General features: G+C 42.4%; 1 protein-coding gene across 1 annotated transcript; it reads right to left on the reverse strand.

Moving 5' to 3' along the window:
* Positions 1–8,322: 8,322 nt before the first annotated feature.
* Positions 8,323–10,483, reverse strand: LOC113187953 (regenerating islet-derived protein 3-gamma). The gene is made up of 5 exons (XM_026396082.2): positions 10,405–10,483; positions 9,725–9,843; positions 9,401–9,538; positions 8,640–8,766; positions 8,323–8,390 (listed from the first exon to the last, which is right to left on the reverse strand). The coding sequence occupies exons 1-5, from the start codon at positions 10,481–10,483 to the stop codon at positions 8,323–8,325; spliced, it is 531 nt and encodes a 176-aa protein (XP_026251867.1).
* Between the last annotated feature and the right edge of the window lie 1,120 nt (positions 10,484–11,603).

Consider the following 11,603-nt stretch of genomic DNA (forward strand, 5'->3'; position numbering starts at 1 on the left):
AAGCCAAATAATTCCCACTATGACATGTATGATGTTGTCATAATAAACATAAATGATGTAATCAGCTGTTGCCCATGGTTACAGTTTTGAAAAGTAAACAGAAGAAATGTAGGATGTGAGGAACATGAAGGAGGAGGAGAGAATACAGAAGTTAAAAATATTAAAAGAAGGAGAGAGAGAGAGAGAGAGAGAGAGAGAGAGAGAGAGAGAGAGAGAGAATGAATTAGAATTTAGCTGTTAGTAAAAAAAGAGAAAGAAAAATCCCTACAAAACCAAAATATACTAATCATACTGGCCCCTCAAAAGACTAAGCCATACAAAAATAACTGCCTTCAAAAAATGCTAGAAATGAGGAAAAAGAGATATAAATATGTGGTTTATAAAAATGGTTTATATCCATAAACCATTCAGCTCACAATTAAAGGGGGAATAAAAGGCTCTGGATGAGACATTAAGGATTTTTTTTTTCCATTGCAGTGGTCAAAAATTGTCATTGAGAATGTCTGTCCATTGTCTATTCCCAAATATCTTTCTATTTCTTATTGAGATATGGAGTATGTATACAAGAGTTTTGGCTGCAGGTTATCAAGTCCTTCCCATTTTTGAGTTTCCTATCAAGTCGGCCATCTTAGAGTGGGCTGGATTGTGATGTCTGCTCCACCCTGGGGGGGGAGGGGTCACTGTAGTGTTCTGTGAGAGAAGTGCCTGTAGGTGGAGCTCCTGAAGGTGGGGTTTAGGTCTAGATTTACTCAAGTTTCTTTGTTGAATGATGATTGATCTGAAACTTTGAATCAGTGTACCTCCAGGGCCCAGCAACTGTGGTCCATTCTGGAAGACTAAACCCTAGGAATATCCCTTCGGTTCCACTCCTATGGCAGAGGGGCCAATCCTTTGCCTCCCCCCATCCATTACCCCTGGGGCTCGCTTTTTCTGGACTCTTAGTCCCCCAAACTTATTCACTCCAGATTCCACACCCTTTTGAATTCCCAGTCAGGCTTGACCCTCCCAGACAGACCTGTAAGTCACTGGTCTCAAGGGGGTATGGGGAGCCAAGTGGGTTTTCACCACCCATATTCCCGTGTAAAACCCTCTCCAGGTCTTGATTTTCTTCCAGGTCTCTTTCTTAGGCACACTCTAAATGTGACTTTGATAGGCCTGTTTTTCAGATGGAGCTCAAGTTTGCCAGGACTTGGCACCCACAGCCTCTGGTTCCCATGGAGACTGTAATGGGGCTGCTGTCTCTGCTCTCTGTGGGGCAGCTTGGAGAGACATGGTTTTCTTTTCTGAATGAGAGTATTGTACTACACACTCTCTGGGTCCTGGTCCTATCTTTGATCTCTGATCTTTTCATACCAAGACACATCATCACAGACCTCCTAAAAATTCAGGTTCCCTTTACTCTGCTATCCATCGACTTTGCCCATGAGGGAACTGCTCTGGCAGGTGCTGGCAGTGGTGGCACCAGGGCAGGTGGTTTCTTATTCTATTATACCCGACCCTCCTGAGTCCCTAATCTACTTTAAATGTTAGTATTAATTCCTAGTAAAGTTCCCCCGCTAAGTACACTATATTTTTTTTTCTCCCCACTCACCTTACTGAGAAGCTACTTACCTACTTTCTTGGCTTATCACCACAGATCAGCCAGAAAGTGACCTCCTCTATTCTGCTATGGTCGGTACCTCTCAATCTTACTTGAGCAACTGCTAGTCACTCAATGAACTCTCAGCCTTATCCTCTCTTCTTTTACATGAACACAGATTATGATGTCAGCAGCACTGAACATTGAAAGTTCTGTTAGAATCTTGCAGACAATCTAGAACTTTAGTACCTCTGAGAGGATCTGAGATACAAGTAAGATAGTCAGTTTGAACAGTATCTTTCAACCAAAAGTGTTAAATGATTTCAAATATTTAACAATTAGCACTTGAAAAAAAGTTATGTCTTTAGAAATGTAGAAAAACTCTAAAAAAATAGAAAAATTCTAAAATTTCTTCCTTTAAGTATTCCTGACGATAGGTTAGTTAAATCTGATAATCTATTCCCCAATTTTTATGATGCTCTGGTTTGTTTTCTCCTAAAGCTTATTTTCTTAAGCTTTCAAGATTCCCCAATCTATAATCATCTTGAACTACAGAGCATTTTATATGTGTTTTTGTAGAATATTTGTCTTAAGATCCCACTGCCCATTTGAGAAAGGTTCTTGAAAAGCTCAGCTGTCCCTAAGGGAAGAATAATAAGACTCTCCTTGGTCTCATGCAGGACTAGTCATCACATCAAGGTGAAGTTGGTAGCACATATAGATGCTACACCAGAAAGGAAAGGCATTGTTGGACATGGCTAAGTGGTCCATAGGAGAAGTGAGCTGAGAAATAGGCCAGATTTTCATGGCTGGCAGATACAGGTTAAAAAAGAACAAGAAATATGCATTTTTTTCTAGAAGGAAAGTACAATGGGAAAAGCAATAGAAATTAAGAAATGTGACTCAATCCCTTCATTGAAGATTACTTTCTTGCAATGTGTTGCAAGAGAAAATTATATCATGTTGAATACTAAGAAGGCCCTGAGATTTTACCTTCCTTGCACACTAAATCAACCTGCTGATATTGACTAAAGACAAAGGACTTTATGATTTATAGGACTCTGAGTAGCATGAAAAGCAGCACATTCACCTTTGTTTAATGTATCCTCAAGTCCAATGAGAGTCAAGTAGACAGATGCCTTCACATCTGGTTACATTATAGGGGAGGAACATCTCTGTAACTGTGCTCTCAGAGCTCGGAGAACTTAGACCACTTACAGTGGGCAGTGAGCAAACCCATCTTTTGCCTGAAAGGGAGGCACCTTTATTATACTGGGGAGAAAGCATGACGTCTGTCTTCACTCTGCAGAGAAACATTATCTTTCTCTTTCAGGACTACCCACAGTCCTGTCCTTTGCTTGGAGGAAGGTGCTATCTCTGTTTTCAAAATCCTCCACAAACATTTTTTAAAAGAATCTAGAACAAAAACATCAGTGATCCTGCTTGAAATAAGTGAAGAAATATGGGAGACACATGGAAAATTGTCTCTCAGCTCTTACTATTCTTTTTATCCCTCAATAAACCAAAAGGGCTTTTCCACTTGAGATTGTCTATGATCTTTGTTTATTGTGATGCTGAGGCTAGAACTCAGGGCCTCATGTGAGCTAGGCAAGCACTCTACTGCTGAGCCTATGATTTCTGGAAAAGGGGTCTAATTAGACCCCGATTTGTAGGGGTCTAATGGTTTGGGGAAGTATCTGTGGGAAGTTGGCAGCAGGGAGATGCTGACTATTTGAAAATCTTTAGAACGATGGAACTGAAGAATGAATGCCCATGAAGGATTAGACAACTTAAAAGGAGTTTAAGAATCCCCAGGGTAATCTTTTTGTTCTCCAGAACTAGGGATTGAATCCAGGGCCTCTTGCATGCCAGCTGTAATTTCACATCTCATTCAGGTATATAATGTTTACAATGAAGTCATATTGAAGTTAATTTGAAAGAGTTCTTGTCATCTTTTATGTCCTTGTCTGCCACCGTTAGTTCTAAATAGACAAGCACTGACCATTTTTTTTTTTCCTTTTGGGGAATCAGAAGATGTGAGGGACCCTCTACTATTTTTCTCTTCTGTGATTCTCTCCCCAGATGACTTTGTTATTCCCAGGCAGATCTCTTGTATCCCTCTCTGGGCCACTTCATCCTTCCTCGACATTCTTTCCTGGGAGACATTTTTGTCCCAAGGACATGGGAGCTGGGCACCTGGGAGCACTCTGAAAACAGTGAAATTTCACCTTTGCCTGAAGAAAAGTTTGTTCTAATCATAGGAAGGCTGTCTTATGTGGGCAGTCCCAGCCCCTCATGGAGGAGCACCCCCTCTTGCCAGGCATCTCTCTGAGCCCACCCTCCTGAGTCTCTTAGTGACCTGGGCTTCTGTTAGGATGGCCTTAGACCTGAGCTTAAGCAACTCCATTTTAAAAACTTCATTTTAAAAGACCTGCAGTTTCACCAGGCACATCCACAGATCCCTCCTGTATATCCTCAAACAAGTTACTCTTCCCCTCACCCTGATAAAAGAAAGTGAAGCCACTAGCAGGTTGCCCTCGCCTGATAAGAGGGAAAGTCCAGAAGATCAGGGTGGAGACCACCAGACCAGCTGTTTCTGACCTCAGGGTAAATGATATCACTGAGAAATCCAGTGGTAGCTGATAAGGATTGAAAGGGGGGTCAAAAACCCCCCAAATATAGTATAAATTATAGAACAAATGAACAGGGATTCAGCCAGCTGAAACAAGGATACACTCGAGCTGGAGAGCCTGATGAAGACCTGACATCCCATGACTTGTCATCGTTCCTGAGCCTCTACATGATCTTCACCGCTCTCAAACTCTACCACCTCATCTGGACCTTGGTGAGAGCCGCAACTCCTCCATATGACCCCCTCCTCAACCGGTCATCCACTCCACGCCAGGAAAAGCCTGCCTTGTTTCCGGACCTGATCATCGTGGTCTGAGTGAGTGTACATCTGCTGGACTCAAAGCCTAAAACTTAAGACCTTTGAACTTAGCACGCAGAGGGAATGTCTGTCATTAGCCTGTTATGATTGTGTTTTGCAATACTTAGAAGTAATCTAGAATTGTTTGCTGGGAATTGATTATGTCTATTGTAGTGCCTAGCATTAAGGATTGTCGTTTTCTTGATTAAGAACCCATAGAGTGAAACTGTATTGAGTAATTTGAGTAAATAAAGCATTGAAAGGGGCAGAAGCACGTGGACATTCTTTATTTCTCCCCTCAACTGCATATGTCTCAATTTTGCCCCCTTGAGACAGCTTCGTTGCTCATTTGCTATGCTTTTATTTCTGTTCTCCCTCAGATACTGCTGTAATAGTTCTTTCCCATCTAATCTGAGAAAACCATTCAAGTTGGACTATGAGTAAGGGGCTAAGGCAAGGAGGTCCTCTACTGCCTCAATCTCGTCCTTGCCTGCATCAACCTTTCCTACTTTAGCAAATATGAACATTTTCTAGTGTCATTTCTAATGGTTCCACCAAATTCAATTCAATAGTTGTACCACAATATTTTAAGTGTATCTAGTTTGTGAAAGTCTCTACTATCTTCTGTTTTCATTTTAGAAAATCTAAAAATAAACAGTCCTTTAAATAAATGACGTTAAATGCTCATAATCGTAGTCTTTCTTTTTTCTTTCACTTTTCCTTTTAAGAGAGTCAGAAGACAAAAAATGGATGGCAACAAAGAACTTGTTATAGATCATCTGCATTATTAAGGAATCACTTAACAGCCACTTGGCTTATAGACCCAGAATACCAAAACTTTTATCATAGTTCTGGGTAGATTAAATATTAGGATGTTAAATCCATCCTTGAAAGAGCACTGAGATCAGATCTAGTATAAATCTGACTTAGAAACATTTTCAAAATATTTAATAACCCACAATATCACAAATTCTTCCAGGTGCTCCTAATTCTCTCTCCTAAGGAAAGAAAAGAGCGTGGTTTTTATTTTATTTATCATATAAATCTTCTTCAATGTACTTTCTGAAGTTATAAAACCTCTCCAGCTTTCAATCAGAAAATCTTGTCATCAAACTTTAGGTGTCGTTAAGGTTGGATGCTTACTTTCAGAAGGTGTCTGTGAATGGCTTAGTTATTTGGACAAAAAGAAACTAAGGAGCACAGATAATGTAAACTGGCAAAGAAAATTGAAAAAAAATGTGAGGAAAACTGGAAAAACTATATTTTATAGATGCCAAGTGTTAACTGTAAACTGACAAAAAGAAAGTGGCTGATTGCTGACTGGAGACTGATGGGTGAGGGATGCCTTCCCTTTCTGTTGGTCTGTACCTTGATTCTTTTGATAGGAATAATTTGGTGTTTGAGAATTACCAGAAAATTAAAAAGGCTTAAAGCACTTTATAAGCCCTTTAATCCTGTTCCAGTATGATACCAAGACTTACCTTCTCCCAAATGTCTTCTGAAATGTGTGTGAATTGGTATTCCCTGACCACCTACCTGCTTTCATTCCTCCATCCCTCTTTCTATAATAGAACCCTAATGTTCTGCCAAGAAAGCGCAGCCGTCCCACCTCCTGAGAGGTTAGGTTGTTAATGATCACACCCTAAGACCCCAGACAGCTTATAATTCATGTGATTCAATCAACATAACATATTGCCTTTGCTGTCATTATACTAAGTTACACAGTAATTCAGTTTTTAACAACTGGCCCATCACAGGGAAATTTCTCAGTTTAATCTAAGAAAAGAGAAGCTCAGAACTTTTATAAGTTTACAAAAAGGATTTGTTTTTCTTTTCAGTATTGATGAGGAATAAGTATTCCCAGTTGCTTCTGGCAACTATCCTAAGCTGTGAAATAAAGTCATTAGAAAAAAAAAAACCAAACATACAGATAAAATGAAAGAGCACACACAAGAGAAACCCAATGGAATGGCAAATGAGCCCTGAGTGAATGAAGTTTGAGGGCTACCTCACTGCTGGATTTTTTCAGTTGTATGATCCCATACACATCTTTATATTTTAAGACCCCTCAGTATATTTCCCATATTGTGTATAAATGAGATCATGCAGTATTTTTGACTCTGTGCCTAGATTATTTCACTTACTATAGTGTCCTCCATGTTTATTTATGTTGTCACAAATGACAGGATTTTTCTCCCTTCTAAAAACTGAATAATATTCTGTTGCTACACTGAGGGATATGTAGATGGAATCCATATTTTGGCTGTTATAAACAATGCTACAATGAAAATGGAAGTTGGAGAAATGCTTTTATTCAACATAATAATTTCAATTCCTTTGGATATTTACCCACAGTGGGATTGCTGAATTATCTGGTAGTTCTATTTCCAATGTCTTTTAGAAATGTTTTGCATAATGGTTTACCTTCCCACCATAGCCCCTTACCCACAGTCCAACTTGAATGGTTTTCTCAGATTAGAAGGGAAAGAATTATTACAGCAGTACCTGAGGGAGAACATTTATCTTTCATTCTAACAGGTATAAGGTGATATAAGGTAATGTCACATTATGGTTTTAATTCACATTTTCCTAATAATATACGTGACTTGTGGTCAAGTCTGGAGATGGGATGGGCATGAAGATTGAGTCTGTGGGGCTTGTCTGGCATCTGGAGTTTCAGGGACTGGCCTGGCTTTGAGCCAATCCTGGCAGGTTGGTCTGGAGTCCAAAGCTGTACAGGAAAGATTGATACCACTGTATAACTGGAGACCAAGTCTGCTGGGCTAGACTTGAGACTGAGGTAACTGGGGTCACCCTACAGCTTTATACAACAGAGGGCCTTCCTAGAACTTGGGGCAGCCTGTGGAAAAGAAGACCAAACTAGCTAGTGTGGCAGGGTGGGCCTGAGGACTCAATTCAAGAATACCAACCTGGAGGGACTATAGTGGACTGCCCAGGACTTAACTGGGTGAGTCTGCTATGGGGGTCCAGAACAGATTTGGATATACATTTCATTCTCCTTCCACTGTACACATGATAACCCCCTCCATTCTGTAAAGCCTGGGGTTGGGGAAAGGCTAATATGAACAATGTAAAACTGTCTTTCTTACCATCTTCTATACACCTCTCATTATTTCTTGTTACACCAATGCACTGAAATTTCTCCCCAGACTCCTTTACACTTGCAAAGACATGTTCTTGTTAATGATTTTTTTTTCAAATGGGTATTTCTATGAGGACACAAGTGTTGAAAGTCCTATTCAGCCTTGTGGCTAATGTAACTTTCCAAGAAGTATTGTAGTAAACACAATTAGAGCATCTTTAGGGTGATTACGTTACACTATCAGTGACAGGGGCTGGGAGAATGAATGGGCCCTGGATGTGTGGGAAAGCAGTGTTATCGTCTGTCCACATATAATCTTCCACAAACACTCCTACGTTCCCATCACACTGTACTGGTAGGGATGAAACATTAAGCATTCTCCCTTAGACCTGAGTGGAATTGATAAGGGGAAATTTCCCTTCCCCAAAACTCTTTCCCAACATCCTCAGGGATTTACTAAAAAAAATGGTCACAAAATCACACAAGTATAAGTTAAAATTTTTATTATTTCATTCTGAGGTCTTTATTCATGAAATACATAGAATAGCCTGAAGTGAGGGTTAGAATGAGGCAAGAGGAAGAAAGATCAGGACAAACTGGTCGGTTTTGGGAATGTTGGGTGAATAGGTCTTTTTAGGGTAGGCCTTTGTACTTGGTCCCTTGTGCATGGTGAGCATCATGAGAAACACAGGCTGCTGATTTCCACCTGCCTTAGCCCTTGAACTTGCAGACATAGGGTAACTCTCTATCACAGCTGTAGTCTCTCCACCTCAGAAATCCTGCAGAGGAAGAAGAAATAAAGTGAGTGGAACTAGTGGATCTTATAAAGCCAACGATTCTTGTCTAGCCATTTTTACCAGTGTCCAACTCCAGAGGAAGGAGACTTGGAGAAAAGAGATGAGAAGTGATTGGAGAAGTCAAACAAACATTGCCTTTCCTAACTCAGGGGGGATTCCTTGAATGACAGGCTCAGGAAATGGGAGGAGAGGAAGGAAAGACTGGGCAGAAGTGGCTTCTCTGAGGCTTACCTGAGCTTCGTGACACACCCCCACAATAACCACGGTCTGAAGCAGTGGAAGGATTCCTCTCCCAGTTTGCGTAATTCAGCACATCAGTGCTGCTCCACTCCCATCCAGCACCATTGGGTTCTTGGCCCTACATAGCACAGGATGGAGCCAGGTAGACATGTGTGTGTGTTGGGGGCAGGGGGAGGTGGAGATTAGAGCTCTGCTTGCATGAACCCCTAGCTGGAACTTCTGATTCCCCTCACAGCTTCATGGAGTTTGGCCTTCTCCACAGGATACACAGAAGGCTCTAAAGGAATGTTTCCCCCAAATTTCTCATTCCTACAGGAAAATCCTAGACAATATCCCAAGAACTTTGGGACCACTCAAAATCAGTGAGGAAATAAATAGCTTAACACAATTGGTGACATTTTTGTGACTAGATTCTGAAACTCAGAGATAATATCTATTCTTAAAAGAGAAAATATGTCTCATACCTTCAGGAAATGATCCCTTAGAATAGTATGCTCAGACTCCCTGAAAATTTCCAAAGCCTCATAAGAGCATAGTATAAAAGCTGACAAGCGGCACATGAACATCATTGGATTAACTAGGGAACCCCACATAACTTAGCTCTTAACATGGCCTCAAGGATTTCCCTTTCCTCGAAATATCACCCAGAATCTGAGCTCTAAGTCCCCTCAGCTTCCTCCTGGGTAGGCATAGAGAGAAGGCCTGGGTGACAATAGCCACTTGAGATGTAACCAAAAGAGTATTGAACTCACAAGTGTGGGATCATGGAGCCCAATCCAGACATATGAGTAGCTGTTCACACTGCTCTTGACCAAGGAGGACACAAAGGAGGCTTCAGCCCCACTGAGCACAGACGCAAGGTATCCTTCAGACCGCTTCTGGCAGGCCAACTGCATGGTTGGGAAGCAAGAAAATAAGAGGGAGCCTGAGATCTCGATAGAGAAAAGCAGGGAAGAGTTTGGTGGGATAAATAGCATTGGCAAGGGTGTTCATTCTCGTCCCAGGAACTGTGGATGTTGGAGACCCTGTCCCTGGGATACATGTGGCCTTTCCCCTGTCACCCACCCAGCACTCACATCTGCATCTATCCAGGATTTTGGTGTGGTAAAGAAGGCATAGCAGTAGGAGGCATAGGCCTTGGAGCCTCTGGGACAGCTGATGCGTGGAGAGGCCTGTTCCTTCTGGATGTCTTCACCTGGGTAGAGGGAGATACAGAGAGGGATGGGATCAAATGAAGAATGGAGATTGGGGTGGGGAGGATAACGTAGGGAATGCCTTTGAGGTCTCCTTCTGGGAGGGAAACCACAATCCCCTCCACCTCTCAGCTCTGCTCATGCTTTCAGGAATCTGCATCCTCACCTGGCCCAGCCATGTTGGGCAGCACCACCTTTCATTTTAGCCTTTCCCCTTACTCAACAGTCCACGACTCCTCCCAGCCTGAGCTGACAGTTCCCACACTGGGTTTTCTAATCTTTCATTGTTCCTTACACTGCATTATGGCCCTTTCACACTTTCCCTCTTTAACCCACTCACATAAATTAGAAATTTATGACAAAGCAGGGAACCACCTCATTCCATTGAGGATGCATACTCTGGCCTCCCACCACTGTTAACTGAAGCAAGGGAGGGTGATGGAGGGACAGCAGGCAATTTCCCAGAGTGTGGGCACACCTCACCTTCCCCTATAAGGGAGCCTTCCTCTTCCTGGATCTCAATGCTCACAGAAATCCTTGGGCTAGAGGCAGAGAAATCTCACCTTGCACCTGAGACAGGAGCATGAGGCAGGAAAGCAGCATCCAGGACATGCTGGGCAGGGCCATGGGAGTCAGCATCATGCCTGTGAGTGAGGAGACAACCAGCTCAGGCAGAAGACATGCAGAGACCCCACTGCGTCTTGCCTTTCTTTGGTCTAATCCTGTCCAGATGTGTTGATCTAAGTGCTATCCATGCCCTTCCATGGACCTGGCATAAACTGGGAAATCTGTATTCTCTGGTCTTCCTGAAAGCTCCCTGGCCAGCCTCTGCTTAGTCTCTGAACTCCTGTGTTCTCTGAGGACTGGGACCCTCTCCACCTTCTAGTGATGTGTGAGGTCAAACACCTGCAGGGCTCAGCCTCAGCTTCTTTCAGCCTCAGCTCCTTTCAGCTTCCACTTACCTGTCTTGCAGGAAACTGGAATGCTTTGTCAGGGCAGGGAAGGCTGGACTTTTAAAAGAGGATCTGAGGGAGGGGCATTGAAAGGAGGGGGCGAAACGTGTGTGCAGGCAGGGCTCATGGCATGGATTCAAGAGATTCCCATCAGGGGGAGGAGAATCTTCCTGGCAGAGCTTGGGAATCAGCACAGCTGTTACCTGCTTTCCTTTAGCAGGCCAGCTCTTTCTCCAGGGCAGGTGAAGTTTGAACTTTCCCCACCCTCTCCCAGATATCCCATTCTGAGAAACTCAAGAGAATGAATGCAACCCTATGGTACAGATTATGCTGTTATACAGTGTTGCAAATGTTATGGCCTTGGATGTTGAAGGAAAAATGAGTATCAGCAGTATCTTTTAGATCAACCAGCAAGAAGTAGTTCCTGTGGGCATATATGCACATTTCTTTATACCTGTTTTAGTAATATATAATGCAGGTTAATAATATAAATTGGGTGGGTTAGGGTTAACAATTGGAATTATTGGTGAGCATGAAGTTGCTGAAGGCAAAGAAAGAATTTAAACCCAGGTAAGAAGAAATGGCTTAGAATCTAGAGTTAATCTTGGAGGTCGAATGTCCAGCAAGGCTCTCAGGAAGAGTAGCTGAATGGACTTGCTTTCCAGCTGCCTCTGTGTATGAGGACTGGGAAGCTCTCCTGGTTCACTGTAATTGTGGGCTGGCAGTTTCATCCTCTGAGTTTGATCACATACTCATGGGTCTTCAAGGCCCTTTCAGAATGGGTTGAAGTTTCAATGTTACGTATTAGA

The sequence above is a fragment of the Urocitellus parryii genome, chromosome 12 (genome assembly GCF_045843805.1).
Source record: "Urocitellus parryii isolate mUroPar1 chromosome 12, mUroPar1.hap1, whole genome shotgun sequence".
Classification (NCBI taxonomy): Eukaryota; Metazoa; Chordata; class Mammalia; order Rodentia; family Sciuridae; genus Urocitellus; species Urocitellus parryii.